Source organism: Electrophorus electricus, chromosome 4 (assembly GCF_013358815.1).
Source record: "Electrophorus electricus isolate fEleEle1 chromosome 4, fEleEle1.pri, whole genome shotgun sequence".
In the NCBI taxonomy this organism is placed as follows: domain Eukaryota; kingdom Metazoa; phylum Chordata; class Actinopteri; order Gymnotiformes; family Gymnotidae; genus Electrophorus; species Electrophorus electricus.
In genome coordinates this window covers 6523977-6544778 of record NC_049538.1, presented here as the reverse complement: position 1 = coordinate 6544778, position 20802 = coordinate 6523977, and the positions used below count along the sequence as shown (strand labels likewise).

Here is a 20802-nt window from a genome sequence, read left to right as displayed (position 1 = left end):
AAGTTTCAGCTCCAGCAAACGTGAATAACGCAGTTTGTTATCCGTCACGCTGGTGTGCGCACATTGAGAGGGGCAGATACAAAAAGAGTCAACTGCGGAAACGCACTGGGTGGGCCAAAAAAATAAGATACGCTCTGATACCAATACACGATTATTTTTAGCCAACGGTAAACCTTACCAGAACAAATGTCGCCATCTAGTGGCCAATAACACACCATCAACATGAATTGCTTGTGTTTGGGGAGTTTGGGAGTTTTTATATAGAGGATATGGCTACTTATAATCACATCAAGTGTTCTCAACAATAAAAGGTTTCTTTTTTTAAATTAATTGTCTTCGGCAGTGTAAAAATACCTTTACACTGCTCACTGTTAGCAAACATCTAATTTTGAGGCTTTAAGTGCTGTAGCTAGTTCGCTGAATGTTTACTGACTCTTAAAACACAATAAATACACCATACGAAACAGATTATTTCCAGTGCTGATTTTGCTGAATGGCACAAGTGCCAGCAACAGAAAGTTAAGTTTGAAATTAAATGACCTGCCTTCTCATTCGTACTCAACAGGTGGCGCTATAAAGTCACAGCAACTGTCGCAAAGCACTAGTGTGATCGATTTGCGGCACCGTGGTCTCCGTGTTCTGTCCTTCACGGCAACCGTCTTGTTGTAGAGAGGCAGCAGCTAAAAAAATGGCCAAACTAAGCAAAGAGACAAAACAACGTCTGCAACAGGTCTTCCAGTGCGGGCAGTTCGTTATTCGGTGGGGTTTTATCCCTACCGTTCTTTACCTAGGTTAGTACTTTTCTTGTATACTGTGCTAGCCTGCTAGCATCTCTGCTGTTCAACGTGATCTTAAGCGAATAAAACATTGCAGAAGAATTTGTCATACAAGATTTTTAACGTTACTTGTATTTTGTAAATAAGAAGTATGGCTACCGTCGTTCACCCCGTTGCCTAATCTTATTCACATAAGGGGAACTCCGCCAGACTGAGTATTTAGGGTTTGGCGTGGTTAGTCCAGACTCTTTCATCAGCCTTCCGCCATTCCAGTATGTCCTCAGACTTACTTTTCACTTTCGCCGCCTTAACTATTGCACAACCTATCTGTGCAAGTTAGCTGTCTGTTTCTAGTAGCACTAAATGGTAAAACGCCAGATGGCTATGTACTACTTCCTTTTTATGTAGTACCTTTATGCGCTGCTAGCGGCCGTCAAACAGTAAAATGTAAATTGGTGTTTATTCAGCATTACAGTACTAATAAACCACCAAAAGTAGTTTAAAACGCACATTTACCTTAGTGACTGATGAAAACAACTTATTGGCTGACTTCTTATTTATACAAAATACTGTTTATGAAGGGCAAATAGTACATTTACTGCAGCATTACGTTTGGCTTGCGTGAGCAGTGAGTAGGGGTATAAAGTAGGAGAATGCAGTTTAGATTTCTGATGAGTTTGTCTGTCATTGCTGCTGACGTTATTCTAAACTACGTGCACCTTATTGAAAATTGAGTAATTTATGTAATGAAATGGATAAGTTGAAGTGCTCCATAATTATCCTATTTTAAAGAAAATTGCATGTAGTTTTGTTGATTGTAGTGTACTGCCTATGTTGGTACTCGCATGTCATACCAGGTGCAACAGATTCATTTTCCCTAGGTTTTAAAAGGTTTTCCTGGACCCAACCCACCCCAAAAAAGACATCAGCTAAGCTCAGTTTGTGGCAGTGATGCAGCACTCTTCGGAAGTGTTTAGACCTGATTGGCATCATTTTGCTGTGGTTTTGTAAGCGTCTTACTCAAGAATTTATTTGCTCATCCCTTTATGATGCTCACTTCCGTATGTGTGTAAAATCTTGACGTCCAGCACACGTTAATCCATGAGTACTATGCAAGTCACATCCTGGGGCGGCTATTTTTACACTGGTTGCACGTTAAGTACTGAATCTTTTTGATATGTACCAAGTTTTTTGCTATGTCTTGGGTCATTGTCCTTGGCAGTTGTATGTATTGGGGTCAATAGACTTGACCCAGTGTCCCTGGTGACTTGTGTAAGCTTCACTACAGTTCACTGTTTCGGGAGACTGTAAATCTCTCTTTCAATTTCTGCCATTCCCAGGGGCATGATTAGTTTGACTGTGGTGTAAATCAGAGACACTGGTGAACTTGTGGTTCTGTGTGTGCTTTTACTAAATTTAAAAACGGTTTACTTCACTGGGAGGTTCACACTGTAAAATGGAATAGTTATGCATATCTACTATATTTTAACACATTTAATCAAACCCAACCAGCCTGAAGCAAAACGTGTAAAAGAATGAGAATGTACAACTATTCTCCTTTCACTGTTGGTCTGAAGGAGCATTTATAAGAAACATGAACACTTTCAATTTTTAGGATTATGGTCAATAACATGTCGCTTAGAAACCACAGAGTTTCGTTTTGCTTGACTTCGGTTTCCAGTGTAGTAAGGAAATACTAGGCGTTTTTTTGGTCCTTCACTAGTCCTTTAAAGTGGAAACTCTTTAGCAGATGATGTCGCTGGTAGAATTTGATAAAAGTCCATTCTTATAATGAAAAAAAAAGACTTTTTTTTTTTTTTTTTTTTTTTTGACTTGTTGAGATGTAGTTATTTGTGCTGTCTGTGAGCTTTGCACAGACTTGGACTTAGAAAACCTCAATTTCCTTCAAGAGGCAATTTGTAGTATGACACAAGATATAAACACATTACAAGCACATCAAATAAATAGAAACAACAATAATTCAAATAGTGTATAATATCATAACCACCATTAGTCATCAAAACAAACATTTAAACTATAAAATACCCCCTGTAGTCTATGTATTACTCCAGACTCCACATGGGTAGTACTTCTTGTTGAACTGGGTGGTTGCCATAGGAATACCTTTTTTTTTTTTTTTTTTTTTTGGTTGGTTGGTATTAATATTGGGGTATTTACACTTCTGACCAGAAGGGAGTAGCTGAAAGTAGATGGGATGTATGCATGCTGACCTTGTCTGCTTTCTGAGTCAGTCTTGTCAATAAAAGGCTAATGCAATATATGATACAGATGTGTACAGATTTGTTTGGAAGGGTTGTGTGGGAGGAAATGTATTTGTTTGCAGCATCGTTGAGCTCTTTTGTTGACAGTTGCTTTCTGCAGTAGAGTTTTTTTCCATTGATAATAAGGTTAAGTCAGTATGGGCAGTGCCAAAGGAAACACGAGATTTTCACCACCACCTTTGCCTGTTGTACAGTTCTTCTAGATTGTTGTAAATTAATGTAGCTCTGACTCATTGAATGGGGAATTGAGCATTTGAGAAATGCATCTTCTACAATGTGGCCCAGTGATTGGATGACCAAGCCAATGTTCACAGTTGTGAATTGTGTGACGGCACAGTTTTTGGGTTCTGCAAAAGAGGTTTTGAACAACAGCGCTGCAGAACTGTGTGCATTTCTTGCCCTCAGAACACTTCTGATGCCCTTGTTTTGAATGACTAGTTCTGATTTCCCTACAGGATTCAAACGGGGAGCTGATCCCGGAATGCCAGAACCCACAGTCCTAAGGTACGGTCCTGCCTTTGCATGAATGAGGGCGTGCATGTGTGTGTGGGTGGGTGGGGTTCCTTGTGACAAGCGATAACATTTACAACAAAAACATTTATGTAGCACATTTAAAAGTTTGTTAAGATGAATATGATAAGGGCTTAAAGAAATTAGATTTCCAAAGGTGTATACTCCCAAAGACAGTACTATACATCTTAAGGTTTTTAGACTAGCACAAATTTTGTTTTTCACAAAGTTTGCTGCTGCAATTTTTATGGTGGCAATTTGCATTAACTCTAGATTGTGAAGCGTGATCAGATAAATTGCAATTAATTGCAAAGTTATTCCTTGCCATGAAATTTAACTTAATCACAAAAATGAAAGCATTCTAGCCGCTGCATTTCAGCCCTGCCATAAAATGGCCTGCTAACATAATTTCAGTGATCTTGTTAGCTCAGGAGAAAGTGTTAATGAGGACAAGGTAGCTGATTTAATTCAACCATTTACCAAATCATCAAGAACTGCAAGGAGAGAGGCTCAATTGCAGTGAAGAAGTCTTCAGGGTGCCCAAGCAAGTGCCAGGACCGTCTCTTAAAGAGGATGCAGCTACAGGATCAGGTCACCACCAGCGCAGAGCTTGCTCAGGAATGGCAGAAGGCAGGTGTGAGTGCATCTGCACGCAGAGTGAGGCAAAGGCTTTTGCAGGATGGCTTGGTGTCAAGAAGGCCAGCAAAGGAGCCACTTCTCTCCAAAAAACATCAAGGACAGACTGACATTCTGCAGGAAGTATAGGGATTGGACTGCAGAGGACTGGGGTAAAGTTATTTTCTCTCATGAAGCCCCCTGTTTGGGAAATCTGGACAAATGATTGTCCAGAGAAGAAAATGTGAGCGCCATCACGAGTCCTGTGCATGCCAACAGTGAGGCATCCTGAGACCATTCATATTTGGGGTTGCTTCTCATCCAAGGGACTGGGTTTGCTCAAAGTTTTGCCTAAGAACACTTCCATGAGTAAGGAATGGTATCAAAACATCCTTCAAGAGCAACTTCTAACAATCCAGGAGCAATTTGGTGATAAACAATTATGCTTTTTCCAGCATGTGACAGAAGGCAAAAGTGATAACCAAGTGGCTCGCTGAAAAAATCATTGAAATTTTGGGTCCATGCCCAGGAAACTCCCCAGATCGCACTTCCATTGGGAACCTGTGGTCAACCCTCAAAAAGAGTGTGAATGAACAACAACAGAAACTGATCAACTCCAAGCCCCGATTAGGCAAGAATGGGCTGCCATCAGTCAAGATTTTGCCCAAAAGCTGATATCCAGCATGCCAAGGCCAATTACAGATGTCTTTAAAAAAATAAAATAACAGCAGTTCAGTTTCATATTTAGATGAGGTGTCAGAGTTGCTTATGCATAGACACTGTCAGACCTTATTAGAGATTCCTGCCCTTTCATAACTAGAGCTTCCTTGTATGGAAGTAAGTTTCCTGTGGATCCTAATGTGTGAATCCACATTAGAATGGGAAAGTTGAGTTATCTGCCTTTACAGTTCCCAGATCTTAATCCTCTAGCGCGTCCCTGGGATGAGGTAGAACAGGCTTTTCAGCGCACGTCAGAACCTCCAAGCTGTCCTGAACTCACAGGTCAAGATTCCTGCAGAATTCCATTTCAGCGCCTACTAGAATCTGTACAACATGAATTGCTGTGGTTTTGTAGGCCAAAGGAGGTCCAACACTCTACCAGATGGGTGTCTCCAGTAAAGTGGCCATTCAGTGTAGATGCTATAGTTGACCTAATAATGAGCGACTGCTTTTTCAACAGTTATAACGACAGTGTTGTTTACAAGAAAACCAGTACCCTTATAAAGCTCAGATCATTAACTTTGCATCTTACAGTTTTGATGGAAACCTTTGGTACAGAGCACACTACATAAATGCAAACATTCAGTCACTCCAACAGAAAAGTAGATATTGCTACTTGGTGTCCTTCCTTTAACTCACCTGATGGAGCATAGAGAGCAAGGTCATGGGTTCGATACCTATGGAGTGCACACGCACCTTAGTACTGAGCACCATGTGCTCTAAGAGCGTCTGCCAGATGTCAAAAATGTAAATGATATAGCCACGTTCTTGAGATTCAGAATTGAAATGCATTATGGGCAAAGAAATGTCTCCTTGATTTATGATTTTCATGCCGTGGGAAAATCCCCCTCCAAAAAGAAAGAAAATCGAGCAGTAGGGTCCTCGAGAAGTTTCCGTAATGTGTAGTAAATTTTACAGGGACAGCCCAAGCTAGGCATTATGGTGGTTCCCCGCCCTCCCGTAAATCAGGCGTATAACACTGTTTTATTCAAATTGCATTTCAAAACCAGAAAACAAGATGATGTGGGGGGAGAGTGTTCTTTCTTAGTGCTCTCTTGTAGCCTAATGCGCATACAAGCATTTTATGCATAAATTGATTTGGGTGTGTGTTCACATTCAGTCACGGCTCCTAATGGATGCCCTAGCTCTACTCTTAGGTGGTGGATACACCAGAACTATGCTGTAAAGTGCCCTGCCTGCAGCGTCTCTAAATTACTTCTGATTTTGCATTGTCAGTTTGCTTTGGGGATGAAGAGTGACGACGAGCACTGCTGCTGCTGAACACCACCGAGCCGTGAAGCATCCCTGCTCCCAGTGACGTTCCATTTTTGGATTGCACGGGGCGAGTGAATCCCTACACCTCACCGCGGGATCAGCAAAACTCTCTCCTCACACTCGTTGCCTGCTGCTTACAGAAACCCAGCTTCTCAGTGACTTCTGTGTCTAAGGGAGATGGTTAAGAACACTGTCTGAACCTTGGTGTTTGGTATACCATTTGTCATATGTTTAATTGAACGGTTTGTGCTGTTCTCTGTTGCTCCAGCAGTGTTTGTTAGTGTTTGCACCAACATGAGCAAAGTAAAAAAAAAAAAAAAAAAAGCTGTGATGTATTTTATTTTTTGTTTTTCTCAGATAGCTCTCAGCACACAGAAAAATGTTTTGTATTTAGTTTTATTTGTTTAGATCTGATCATGAGTTGATGTAACTCAGTCCAAGTTTCTCCTTCACCATTTAGTCATTTTACAAATAGAATTATTTAAAAGATTGTCTTAATATTTCATTGAACTTCATTCACTGATCTTTAGTATACGTATATAACATATACAAGTATATATCCGGTATAACTGGAATGTACATTTCAAAATGAATATTGCTCTTAAATAATTGCTTTAAAAATCCTTTTCTCAAATAAATAAATAAATAAATAAATGACTGGTGTAATAAATAATATATTACTGTTTCTTTTGGATTGTAATACTACACCTTTAATTATGTAATATACGTTAGACTACATTGTGGGGAACCTTCCCCCCCAACATCCGAACGTACTTTGGCTTTATATTGATAAAATAAATTGCCCTGCATGTATCTTTCATGAAGTTCTCGAAGTTGCTCAGAATGGAGTAGGTGACCATCTTCCGCGTCCACGCTGAACCCTGGGGCAGTGTGGGGACGTTGAGCGTGTGGTCCCATCCATCCTTCAACTGCGCATATGGCAAAAGAATAGCAGCTCACACGACTGTTTCCCCGAGATATACACACCTCTGTCTGTGTCGTTTGCCTCAGAGACTATTCAAAAGATCTTTTCTAGCAAAGTTGTCAGTAAAGTTACAATATGAAAGATGTACTGTCGGAGGACTCGCCCTAACTGATGTGCAGTATCAGGCTTTAAAAGCTATATTGCTGATATAAAGCTGACATTGCTCATGACCAGGGCTACTTACTTTGTCCTTGATGTGGTTTAAAAGGCGCGTGGTCAGGTGTTTGACATCGATGATGACCGCTGCAGTTAGATTCTCTCTCTCCACGTAGGGGAGGTACGCGATGTATGTGCTTAAACCAGTGTAAATCTGCTTCAAACATCCGTCCTGTAAAAATATAGGTTGCATAAGGTTTTCGCCAAACTTCAATATAGGGCCAACATTGTATAGGCCTATATCACGTATAAAACATTTTAAAAGTTATTTTAAAAATATTTTGTTTTTATGAACTTACTCCATCGAAGGTCTTTGACAGACAGACATTGCGTGGTTTGCTAAAAGTCTGGATTTTCGCCGTCTCGAAGTATGTCGTATTTTGTGATTCTCCAAAGTCCCTTTGCAACTGTAACCGTACCATCCGAGTTATTATACAAGAAGAAACAACAACAACCGTTCTAGCTGTCCTTTTAAAATAGCTAATAGCTCAAATACCTGCTCGTTCTTTAATGTCGTGATGTGTCTGTAAAGACTTTTTGCTACGCCATACGATTTGTTGACGTCTTCGATCATTTCTCCAGAGATTTCATCTGCATGTACACCGCCGAGCGCAGCAAGAGAGAACAGCACGGATAGGCACAACCGAAGCGCTGCAAAGAAAGTGCAAAGAGGAGCGGCTGAGCGAGGACCTGACCACGTGGGAACGAACACGCAGCATCACTGAGCGTCGCTGATGACTTTACTCACTGTTCAGAGAGGGCATGGCTGCGGTTCGTTTTAGTCTTCTCGTTCGTTTCTCTCCGATGCTCCGCTGATTGGCGACTTCCAGTGACTCTTGCAGTGACTTGCGAGGTGATTTATATACCCTAGCAAGGAATTTCCCTACTAATGCCTTTATTCGAGCTCCATTAAAGGATTATAAAGAAACATTGGTACACTTAATTTTCTTTTACTCGACCAAGTGGGCACTTCCAGAGACTGCATTGGAAAGCAAACCTAATAGAGGCTTTTATTTGGGTAGTTTTTACAGAATTTACCCTCTTCTTGAGTATTTTTAGATTTGACTTCATTCACTTTGAGGCTATTCCAAAAACCTTCATTTTGAATGAGTTAGCTCCTTTATACTTTATACTATATTTGATTTTACATTTTATTTTCACAGGAGTTTAAAGAGCCTCATAATGCTATTTCAGACTAATCTTCACAACCACACGCATCTTCAGTTGTACAGTTGTTTTGTAAGCTTTGGAATGACAATTGTATACAGAAAGTCAAAATAATGTTTGTACCAGTAGGTCTGCGCATATATATATATATTTATATATGACAATTGTATGCAGAAAGTCAAAATAATGTTTGTACCTGTAGGTCTGCGCATATACATATATATATATATATATATATATATATATATATATATATATATATATATATATATATATATATTACAGCATTATATTTGGTTATCTTTGGTATTTTTCTTTGACTGATAAATGACAAATTAATTACAAGTGTATTTATACAAAAGACCACAGATTACCATGTAATTATGTATGCATAGTTAAATATATATGTATGCATCGATAAGTCAAGAAAATATCAAATTGTCAGGCAACAAGACAGGAAAGATTAACCATTACTATGGGAAGAAATTGAATGTTGAGATTTCATTATAAACAACAAGTAATGGGAAGATTAAGATTCAGATTTTGCCATGTGTGGCTTTTTCAACCTTTTAATCCTGCTATCACCTTGCCACAGGGGTGAAACACTGTTTCATTCCTTCATAAATCATAAAAAGAAAACACCTGTTTGGACTTTGGTGCTGCTTAGAGGGAGTATATTGTCTTGCTGTTTAGGTCTTCTGAACCACCCTGTGAAGTGATTATAAATGCAAATGTCAGTGTAAAAAGTAAAACCCAAAGTATACAAACTTTCATTCCTTGTAGGTGTTCAGGCCAATGCAAGTAAAAGCATCTAGCCAATAAAACCCATTGTTCAGACCGTCCCAATATTTATTCCCCTAAAATAGAGAAACCTGATGAGAATATTCTCTCAAGATGCCCTGAAAATGTACCACTAGGAACTGCACTTTTATAATTAATATTTAGAAATACTTCTGACATAGGGACTATTAAAGGAAACCTTCTTGTTAGACCCAATACGTGTTTTACTCCAAAGCCATTATTCACGCAAACGTACCTGATTTATGACTTTATCAAACTGTTTCAGTTTTTTAACCAGTCTTCTCTTATTGGGTATCTGTTTATTGTAATGCACTACCAGCCAATCTTTGCACCATCTACAATTTCATTTGAATTTTGACCTTAATTTACATAATTCTCTGGAAGTGCAATTCTTACATAGATTTGATAGCAACGATAATACTGTGATGACTGATAAACAGTTACTGTTTTCTTGACTCAGAGGCAAGAATTTCTTGTGTGATATTACATTTGCTCTTCAGTTCAGTGTGAGAACTCCAGACAATTACAATTACAGGATATTTAAAATTTCACTGTGGCAACAACCTGGGGCAAGTGTAGCCTTGAACAGACTTCAAATGAAACAATAAAGAGACAAATCAAGATTTGTTACTGTTTTTGGCTTAAAATGGCATCTGTAATACACAATAAAACATTTAAGAAACAGGGAATTCCAGGGTTCAGTCACTTCTAGTTTTCAGTTTTTTGCACAAAACAGAAAACCCATGGCCAGTCAGAACCTTTCTGCAGAGACATGATTAATCAGATGTGATAATGAAATGAAACCACAGAATTTCATAACGATAATATCTCAAATACACATCCACCATTTTGACAAGCAACACCCCTGAATGAAGTTTAAAAATGGAAAGTCAACTTAAAAAAAAATGCAAATACATTTTCTTACATATGCTTTGAATAATGAGTTTCTCTGATCCGATGGCTGGGTAATTTGCCCCAGTTTTGGAAATTCCTCCTAATGAAGAGTAAGGATTTTCTGTTGCTTGTTGAGTGTGGGGGAATGCACCACACTTCTCCATCACTATTCCTTTGCTGTGTCATCAGTCTCGAGTAACTGGCTCAAAATAAGCTTTTCACTTTCTTGCAGCTGTCGAGAGGGACGTGCAGGGCCTGGACAAAATTAGGGAAACAAATTCAGAAAGTATTTGGATCTTTTTTAATCACAGAAGGCAGCTATGTAAGAGGACTGACAGTCAGTTATTTGATCTGTGAGTTTTCGAAGTCATGTGGTGCAACTAACACAGGAAAAATGATCAGTGTCCAAACTGCAGGCACATCAGACACAAATGTGGCAAAATGACTTATTGTGTTAGTGGGAATGGTCTCACAAATCATCACAACATGTTTCAAACACAGTGAGATAAGAAGAACTGAGGCATATAAAATTCGGTTAATCCGACAAAACGGTGCCCTGTTCATTTACCAGAGGACTGATAACTCAGTCTCAGTAGAAGCTCTGTGACGTAAGCTTCACAAGGCCCGGTTTAGAGGCAAGGCTGCTGTTTGGGAATCTCTTGTCTCACTACATCCTTTCCCGTGCACTAAAACATATAACAAAAAAGGAGCGTGGCCTGAGAAGTCATCTGTCAACCATCTCCCCACATGTAGATGTGAAGAAAGGCAAGGACCAGGTGGACCCTAAGGCTCAAAACTGCTCTCTCAGGATGTCTCTATATTCCAAGAGCTAAGCTAAGTTGCAAACGCAAAGCGTGCTTTCATGAACACCAGAGTAGCGTCATGTGCTAATACCACTGAATTTTTATGAGAGACCTGAATTTTATGAGAGACATTGGCAGCTCAGAGTGCCGAATGGGTTTTACACGTCTATTATCCCTCAAAGGATTGGGGGCTCTCTTTGCTCGAAGAATGGTCCAATATCCTTCTAAACATATTTCAAGATTCTTGGCAATAGTGTGGCATTCCCAGGACTGTAGCTGCTCTGAGAGTAATGGTTGTTGCTCCTTATTGGGTAATTGATATTAATGTATCGTTAGCTGTTTCCGTTGTTGTGTCACCTATTTCCTTTTGCATCTGCTTGTGACAAATGCTTGTGACGTCAGCGCATGTTGACGTATGAAAGACAGAAGCACTGGGCTAGAGGGATCAAGTCCCTCAGGGGCAGTCCTACCCCACAAAAGGAGGTCAGAGGTCTCCTTTCCTCCCAGTGCATCATAACTGTCACTGTTCCTCTGAAGCTGTCCTGCCTCAGCATGCGCTCGCAGGCCTGCCTTCTGCAGAAAAACCGGCTCAACTTTGACTTTGAACACCCACTGATAACTGTCAAGCAATTTTAGTTTTCAGAGAAACCAGGCTTTTATCATTTCATTTCCTCTTTTCACACCTAGACCCACATTGATTCCTGTTACTCAAATGACCTCCAAATGAACGCACATTAGCACTTTGATGAAACTCTTTACCATACTGAGTACGTTTTGTTAGAAACAGGGGTGTATGCAAGATGTAGGAATTCTATTATATTTGCAAAAGCTCTAGTCTATAAATAAAGCATTTTAAAAGGTGCTTTAAAATTAAAAAGTTGTGCCAGCTGCTAAACTAAATCTAACAATAATTAAGCTGCCGTGGGTTTTTGCTTTGGTTGTGTCTCAGTGGAAAAAGTGAACATGATGCCACAGCCAAACTTTCTCGTCTGGCAAGGGGGAAACCCATTTTTGGACATTATTTTATTTTGAGTAAATTTCCTTTCTATCTCTCCCCTTTTCTCGCCCTGCTCCGTGGTAAAGACTTGGCGGATTGTCGCTTGCTACGTGTAGCACGCCTGTATCCGCATGTCACCCTGTAATTGTTAAAAAAATAGATTCAGCGAAAGTTTTGTGGCATGGATGTAGGCGGTAGCGGTAACTAAGTGGGTACGTTGCCTCTCTGTACTGACTCGATTGACAAATATAACATCGCAAAATTGCTGGTCCACCAACTGTAGACGGTAGTAGTAGTTCTGCGCGTATTTTCCTCAGGACTTCACAGTGCACTCCGCCATGCTGTTCATTAGGAATCTATTTGTGGCACAGGTTCTACAGTTTGGGTACATTTCACCAGTCACTTTCTCTTGGTCCAGTCCTATAAAGCAATTTACTTCTAAAAAACAAAAAGGTTGGTAGAGATAGGCCTTGTGTTTCTCGTGCCAATGTTACCAGCTAAAGAAACTTCTGTTAATTTTCTTAAACATGTATATTTTGCATACCACTGTTAGTTTTGCTGTTATTTTCGCTCGTCTGTGGTCGGAAGTCTATATTCATTACTTTCCCCAGTGTTCAATAGATGGCGATAAAGCTCCGCTCAGCTAACATTAAAAAACGCTGTGGAGGGAGACCAGGTGCAATATAGTAATAATGTCAAACGTGTTCCTAACAATTCTGTAACCCACACACATGCATTGTAAGTCGATAAAATGACTGACTGTGTAATTTCCGCTTTAATTATTCATTGCCCACAGTGTTATTGGCATAGCCTGCCTGAAAATGAAAGTCAGCATGAGGTGGCATCAAAATCCCTCGTGCTTGTTGTGTGACGTTGCTATTCATCCTTTCGCCCATGCCAGTTTCTTGCCAAATAATTAAGTGTCTGCCCTCATGAATACCCGAATATACCCCTCTCCTCTCCCCTGGTCATCCTCCACTCTCCCCTCTATTCTCCCATTTCCGCTCTTCACTAGTGGGTGATGCTGGAATGGAATTGTTTCTGGTGCTGTAGTCGCCACGGGGCACGCTTTAATATTTAATCGAGAGATTGTTTGAAGGGCTCTGTCTGGGAGTAAGTGAGTGTGTGCATGTGAGAAAGGGCGCGCCCGTGCCTGCATGTGTGTGTGTGTGTGTGTGTGTGTGTGTGTGTGTGTGTGTGTGTGTGTGTGTGTGCATTTACATGTGTGTGTATGTGTGCATATACATGTGTGTATGTGTGCATATATATGTGTGTATGTGTGTGCATGTGTGCATATACATGTGTGTGCATGTGTGTATATATGTGCAGAGGGATGAGAAACCTCTCACAGTAAAGGAAAATAGAAACTTTTCTCTCTGACCACTGGACACGCACACTCACTCTCTCACGCATGATCTCTGTCTCCCTCACTTTTATATTTTGTTTAGGTTTTTTTTTTTTTTTTTAGAAGTGTGTTTTAGTGTGTAATAGCACCTAGCTTGTCCTTCCACATACATGGTGCTCGGTGAAGGAAGGCACTGGGAAGATCCAGCCCTGCATGCCAAGCAGGAGAGGAGAGCGATGCATTCTCCAGATCCCCCCACAACGGCAGCATTCAGCTCCTCCCTCCTGCCTGCTCCCAGCCCCAGTCAGGCGAGGATCATCCAACATCTCTCAGGGTTGTCTGCCTTCCGAAGTGGGGGAAGGTGGTGGAAGTGTGAGGGAATCTCCTGGCCTTGCCCTGGTCTTGTGCAGCTCCAGATGCTGGGGTTTCAGACTGTACTTCTTCAGTACAGCTACTGCTGAACGGGAAGGCCTGCGGGAACTCCTTTTGAAGTAGGAATCGTTATTCGATATCCAATATTCTGTAAGCTCTGTCCACGGCTGCCTCGACCTCAACATGAAACCTATAATAGCAATGCCACTAGTACCAGGTAAGGAAAAAATTATGATAATAAAAAAATAAATATATGTAAATACATAAACGCATATATAAGTATGTATGTATGAAATCAAAGCATTAAAAATATTGAGCATATTAATGGTTTAATATTTAGCTGTTATTCCTAAGGCATATTATTCAGTAGCTTCAATGGCTCCTTCAAGCGTATGGAACAGCAGAAGAGAAAAATGACTTCTTTTGCCTGCTTGGTTCTCTCGCGTAAAGGTTCATTTACATGTATCCGCGGCGATGGAGCAGAGCACCGTCTCCCTGACACCTCGAGCCGGCCACATCCTGTTCTTCTGTGCAGGCTCTTGGGGGAGGAAGGACACCGGCCCCTCGTTACGCTGGGAGAGGACAGGTGGACTGCTCCAGAGCACGGAGGGGCGTCGCGTCTCGCCCCTGCTGCTACTGCCGCTCCATTCCCTGCACGGCATGGGGGGTGATGCCTCGACCCCACGGGAGGTGGCCATGACGACCGCTGCAAGAGGCTGAGCAGCCATTTGAGGATGAGAGTGTAGGATCCTGATAGTTGCATAATACAGTGTTTGCACCGTAAACGAGTAAAATACTCTATTGTGTGTGTGTGTGTTTGCGTGTGTGTGTGTGTGTTTGTGTAAAAGTAGCCTTATTTGAACTACTGAATATGATTATAAAGAGCCATTTTTATATAAAGCTCAACTCTTATAACAATGTTTGTATTGTTATTTTACAGTGTTTCAAATTGCAAAGGAACTGACGTCACACTACAGGGAGGGGTACACCATTTCAAGAAATACATAGAAAATGTTACATGGGTGCTTCGGAGCAAGAGAATGAGAGCAAGTGGGAGAGAGAAATTGAGAGATAGCAAAAGAGAAAGCGAGAGAATAGTAGTGTCTGTTGAATCGGTCATTATTGGATTTCCAGGAGAAGGAGACTGCAGCTCTCATATCACCATCTAGCTTTCTCGTCTGCTCCCTCTTCACTGTCACACAATGCCACTGCTGGGCGTCTCACGGTCCCCTTGTCACCTGACACCATTGTGCTCCGCCTGAAAACAGAGAGGGCCGGACCACTCCCGACCGTCCCGCTGCCTGGCCCATCAACCCCCCACCCCACACCCCAACCCCTCCCGTCAAACGCTCCAGGCCTGGGAGGAGTGGGTAGCACCAGAACCCTCGTGGCCCCTCCGCTCCGAGCCCCCTGGGCAACATTTCCAATTCAGCTGCATGCCCGCTGCCTATTTTTCACTCCTGTCGATGCACTCTAATACCGTGCTGTTTCCAGCCGTTCTCCGGCTTAAGATCTGAACATACTGGTTTTGGCAGAGCTCATAGCCGCTTCCTGAGTTAATGAATGCACTCAAGTGAGAACAGTGCACTGAATCTGGAGCTATGTGGGCTAAATGCTGGTGCCTTGCTATAATAGAGCTCTACAGTCCACTAAAGGGGAGGGTAGATGGTGGATATTTGGCTTGGTGAGTCTGAGTGGTTTCATGGCATTAGAGTCTAAGTTAGGCCTTTTGGGGCTCCTCGCAGAGCGTTCAGAGCAGGGGGAACCAGCAGGAAAGTCAGTTAAGCCTGAGGGCTGGGAAGCGTTTATTTAGGCTCTAAAGCTCTTGTCACTTGCCATACATTTTTAAAACACTGTAGCTGTGAGTTAGGCTGTGTCAAGTGAGCAGTAGGTGTTATTGCAAATGGTGTGACAGTCCAGCATAAGGGCCTATGCAGAAATTAGCTATTGCTTTAACATCAGACTAGCTACTGCACTAACACCAAACCAGCTACTACACTAACACCAAACCAGCTACTACACTAACACCAAACCAGCTACTACACTAACACCAAACCAGCTACTGCACTAACACCAAACCAGCTACTACACTAACACCAAACCAGCTACTGCACTAACACCAAACCAGCTACTGCACTAACACCAAACCAGCTACTGCACTAACACCAAACCAGCTACTACACTAACACCAAACCAGCTACTACACTAACACCAAACCAGCTACTGCACTAACACCAAACCAGCTACTGCACTAACACCAAACCAGCTACTACACTAACACCAAACCAGCTACTACACTAACACCAAACCAGCTACTACACTAACACCAAACCAGCTACTGCACTAACACCAAACCAGCTACTACACTAACACCAAACCAGCTACTACACTAACACCAAACCAGCTACTGCACTAACACCAAACCAGCTACTGCACTAACACCAAACCAGCTACTGCACTAACACCAAACCAGAAACTTTACCAGCACCAAACCAGCTACATCGATAAACACCAAGTCAGATTCCAAACCAGCTATCAAAATAACATCAAGCCAGAACCTAAACTATTTGCCACACAGTTTAAAGCTCTGCTATCACATTGGGCGACCACTCACGTAGCTTTGTAACTGCAGCTGGAAGCACTGCTGGAATACAGCAGATAAATGTGGCTCTCTTAGAGCTAAACTAATGTTACAACAGATATATCACACGCGACTGCACACCATTATCATGAAAACTGATCCCCTCTTTCAGTGAATCATGTAGTGTTTTTTTCCTTTGTGGTCATTAGGATACTTTATTCATTGATCCACTTTAAACATGTAGTTGTTTCCAGTATAGTCCTTGTTGTTTGGTATTTATAATATTTCTCCAAATAAAATTGTGAAAACAAGTGTAAAAAATCTTTATGACTAACCAGCAGGCAGTCAACTGATTCATTAGTCTCTCTGCTGGATATCAACCGCCGTTACTCTTTCAGTTATGTACCTATAGTGGTGACATATTTTGTGTAAGGCAGTCGATAAGAGGTTACATGTTTTGGAGCCTGTCATATATTGAACAAATATCTAGCAGTATAAAAAAAAATCATTTTATGCCAGACTGTTATTAGGAAATATGATTGGATACATAAAGAGACTTAAGAATCTGCAATAAAACTGAATACATTTGCGTTTATCAGCATAATCTTCAATGCCCTACGGGCTCCATGTTCTCTGTGTAAAACACTGATGTGGACTATCCCATAAAACAGAGGCGCTACCCGAATACGGCAACCCCCCCGGGGCTCGTGGACATGGCGCAAGTGATGCATGGTTGTTTCCTGCTGCACCTGTAACTGCCACCTTCTCCCTCCCTGTGCCGGGAGTCTCTCTCTTCGACGACATCGTAGACATACACACCACATACACGTTCACGCTCCGTCGGACTGATAGTACACAACGGGGGTGGAAGACGCGAGGCGCTGGGTGGAGCAGACCGGCGTCGCGCGCTGCAGGAGCTCGCGCTGTCGAACGCGCGGTTTGCTGCAGATGCAAATTCTTTGAGCGGAGCGAGCACGGGGAATGGCACTTGGAAACGACCGCGTGTAAAGCGCCTCTCCGGGAAGGGATATGGAGGAATCTGACAGCATTCCCTGCGCACCGGAGGATGGACTCCTGACAACCTGGCGGTGGAACAGAAACGCGAGGGAGCAGGTTCAACTAAGGCAGAAGATTAAAGATCTACCTGGCTTATTAAAACACGGGTTGCATTTGAGGAAGAAGAGTGTGAGTATTTATTATTGACAACCAATTTTCATTAGCTCTTCGTGACGTTTTAAAGCCCCCTCCGGGGTTCCAGTCGCCCCAATATCTAGAACGATGTATGGCCCTAATTCCGTGATTAATATTGCACTCGTTAATCAATACGTGATCGTCTCCATACGTAAACGTAAACAACAGGGCTCTAAAATGCACGAAATTAAATGTCATCTGACACTGGCAAACCATTCAGACAAGGCTATTTTTTAACCGCCGTATCTAAGGCAACAAGAATCCTATGCAACCCACTCACACACCTGACGGGTTTAACGCTTCTGCAACTAACTTCATCACCGCTCGCGACAGGAAGACATATATGCATGACATCTCGTTTTATGTCACATCGCTTGGTTTGCTTAATTCGATTATAAAGACCATTTCTGCAAACCTGAAAGCCTGGATTGTCGCGTGACTGGATAGCGCGAGTAAACAACCTTTTCCACCTTGTTTTTTTGGCTTCATGCGCGCCGATGAGCGACTCAAGTGACGACCACTGATCAGGTCATGTTTGTCGTGTGAATGGGTGTAAAGGGTACAGATCGACTTTATCTGCTAGATGTATTTTATTTGTATTGCCGTCTGGAATAAGAGGCAATCTTTCAGGGGTGTTTGTGGACGGCGCCCGCTGACCTGAGATCAGTATTGCTGACTCAGAATAGTACTGAGGTAAACTGCTCCCGCGTTAATGCAAAAGGGGAACTTCTAAGCACGTTCATAGGGAAGAAGGGATTCACGCACCACAGACAATGTAACCGCCATAGTCTAGAGGCATAAATACGTGCCCTTACAGGCAGGTGCATGTGTGATGCGGACCGAAAGGTAGGCTTAAAGGTGCACCGTCTCGTCGCAGTCGGCGAGCAGCCGCCGCGTCTGTACACACAGAGCCTGGCTTTCTCTCAGAGGTCAGCTACAGTTATTCAGCATAAAGCGACAGGGGTCCCAAGCGTTTGTGATTTCCCAACGCTTGTTATCAGCAGACAGTTCTCCTACAGCGGTCCAACACCGCCGGACTGCCGGAGATTGTCCTTTAGCCCTGGTAATGTGTTATAACAAGCGTCCCATATCTTACTGGGTCGCGCTGTGCTGAGCCGATCTACCCACTTTAAATGCACATACGAATATCCAAACGTGAATTGAGCAAAGGAGGTTAGAGTTGTGCGGCATTTAAATGAATGCTTTCTAATCTCTCCACCCAACTGAGACGCAAATGACATCGTAGATTAGGGAAAGGGAAAGACTGTATATTGCTAAATACACATAATATTTTAGCTAAGAGTCTCTTTTTTTTTTCCAATATGGAGAAGCTTATATTCTGAGAGTTCATAGCAAGCCCATCACCCACTCTTATTTGAAAGGAAGGATGAGTCGTCTCCAAATACCTTTGCTCAAATCTTGATGAAACTTTAATGCAAAGATTGCATCGTATAATTCTGTATCGTACGGTTTTATCAGTATGCTTATCTCCACCACTCGGCCAGGTTTCGGATTATCTGAGAAAGGAAGGTGGGGATGTAGTGTGTGTGTGTGTGTGTGTGTGTGTGTGTGTGTGTGTGTGTGTGTGTGTGTGTGTGTGTGTGTGCGTGCGTGCGTGCGTGCGTGCGTGCGTGCGTGTGTGTGTGTGTGTGTGTGCGTGCGTGTGTGAAGCTATCATATTCTCAGTAATGAGCTGATACAGCCTTTAAATGACAATATGTTTAAACTAAGTAAAATACTCAGAACGCTATCTCTCAGTATGTAGTAATGTATATTGAAACCTTTTTAATGCGTTTTATATATACGCATCTGAGACTAGACTGTATGATCATATCTTTTGTAATGGTATCATTAACAATCATAAGACAATCGTCTCTATATTTATTGTCTCGTAATGTACGCTTTTCGTAAATTGTAAATTGTTTGCACTGTTCAAAATGCTGGAGACATCTCTACGACAGAAGAAATGTTGTCTTTGAATAATGACTTCCCTTAATATTATAATGATAGTTGCTCGTCCAGTAGTTAATATTGATTTTTATTTTTAAATAGTTTGTTATATCAGTGAAAGTGGGTAATAACGCAAATATAATTTAACTTCAATATAGCCTGTACAATATCGAAAGATGATTCGCTGCCAGCCATAAGGCTGCGTGCGTCTCGCATCTCTCCCTCGTGCTCTCGCACATACTTCAGTGTGATGCCCTCGTGCAAGGGGAGGGAAATGTGAGCGTGGAGAAACGTGAAATGAAGTGTGAGGGCTGCGGTATGATTACGACTCATAGGAGCTTTGACACGCGGTCACATTTTTTTACAGTTACATTTTCCCTGGTAGTTTACTTGGTAAACAGAAGCTTAACGAAATCACTGTTTAGTGTGATTGTTATCTCTCTCTCTCTCTCTCTCTCTCTCTCTCTCTCTCTCTCGCTTTGACGGTATATGAGATATTGATATTGCGATAACAAATAAAAGCTGAATAGAAATACAAAAAATTAAGGGCCACTACCGGAGGGTGGAAAAATCACGCTCTGGAAATTTCTGACATTGAGAGGTATGAATCTACTCTATAGCTTCTGGGCGGAAACGTGAACGCTGAGGCAGGACTTGTTTGATTTCTTGCTGTGGTAGTGCGCGCATCTAACGTGACCGATTTAGCCGTGTGCGCGCGCGTGTGTGTGCGCGTGAGAGAGTGAGTCTTGCTGAGCACTCTAATCTGGGAGTAATCCATTTCTGCCAGATAATGACCCACACACCCACTGCACTGCGCGCGGTGCTCGCGGGAACACACTCCTCACAGGCTTTGATGTCTGCACATAGATAACAGCGTCAGGCTGCTCTCTCTCTCTCTCTCTCTCTCTCTCTCTCTCTCTCTCTCTCTCTCTCTCTCTCTCTCTCTCTCTCTCTCTCTCTCCCTCTCTCTCTAGCGCTCTCTATTTCTCTCTTTCCCTTAGTGCCTGTCCTTTTCTTCTTGTTTTTCCTCTTTGTATCACTCCCACTCACTCCATTTGTTTCTGACAGAATCTGAAATAGCGCTCTACTCCATATATACTTCACTGTGTGGTGCACAATATGTCAAATAGGGAGCTATTTCAGACTCAAACTCTCTTGCTTTCACACTCCCAATTTCTCAGCTTCATGTTTTTGCTTTCACGCCTTCCACTCCCATGAACCCACTGGCTTTTTAACCATCTTCCCTGTCTGCGTCTGTCTCCTGCCTCTTCTTCTCTCTCACACTGTCTTGCACATCTAAATCTCTCTCCCTCTCTCCCTCCTTCTCTCCCTCCGTCTCTCACTGTCTCTCTCTGCCTAAGTGTAGCTGTGTGTCCCTCAAA

The 20802-nt window shown here is 42.1% G+C and overlaps 3 protein-coding genes across 8 annotated transcripts in view; 2 read left to right on the top strand and 1 right to left on the bottom strand.

Annotated features, from left to right (window-relative positions):
* Nucleotides 1-607: 607 nt before the first annotated feature.
* Nucleotides 608-6496, top strand: tomm7 (translocase of outer mitochondrial membrane 7 homolog (yeast)). The gene is made up of 3 exons (XM_027001292.2): nucleotides 608-791; nucleotides 3514-3562; nucleotides 6140-6496. Exons 1-3 carry the CDS (start codon nucleotides 689-691, stop codon nucleotides 6153-6155), a joined length of 168 nt encoding a protein of 55 aa, XP_026857093.1. The 5' UTR covers nucleotides 608-688; the 3' UTR covers nucleotides 6156-6496.
* On the bottom strand, nucleotides 6436-8126 carry il6 (interleukin 6 (interferon, beta 2)). The gene is made up of 5 exons (XM_027001291.2): nucleotides 8068-8126; nucleotides 7816-7970; nucleotides 7619-7726; nucleotides 7348-7491; nucleotides 6436-7107 (listed from the first exon to the last, which is right to left on the bottom strand). Exons 1-5 carry the CDS (start codon nucleotides 8081-8083, stop codon nucleotides 6907-6909), a joined length of 624 nt encoding a protein of 207 aa, XP_026857092.2. The 5' UTR covers nucleotides 8084-8126; the 3' UTR covers nucleotides 6436-6906.
* An 8876-nt stretch (nucleotides 8127-17002) lies between these two features.
* The window catches only part of rapgef5a (Rap guanine nucleotide exchange factor (GEF) 5a), a 45404-nt gene continuing 41604 nt past the window's right edge, over nucleotides 17003-20802 (top strand). For 4 of the 6 annotated variants that reach the window (XM_035525403.1, XM_035525402.1, XM_035525401.1 and 1 more), the window contains exon 1: nucleotides 17003-17464. In XM_035525403.1, the coding sequence (XP_035381296.1) occupies nucleotides 17309-17464 (156 nt within the window). In that variant the 5' untranslated portion in view covers nucleotides 17003-17308. The remainder of the gene's footprint in view (nucleotides 17465-20802) is intronic. The other 2 variants (XM_035525404.1, XM_027001386.2) reach the window with 1 other exon arrangement.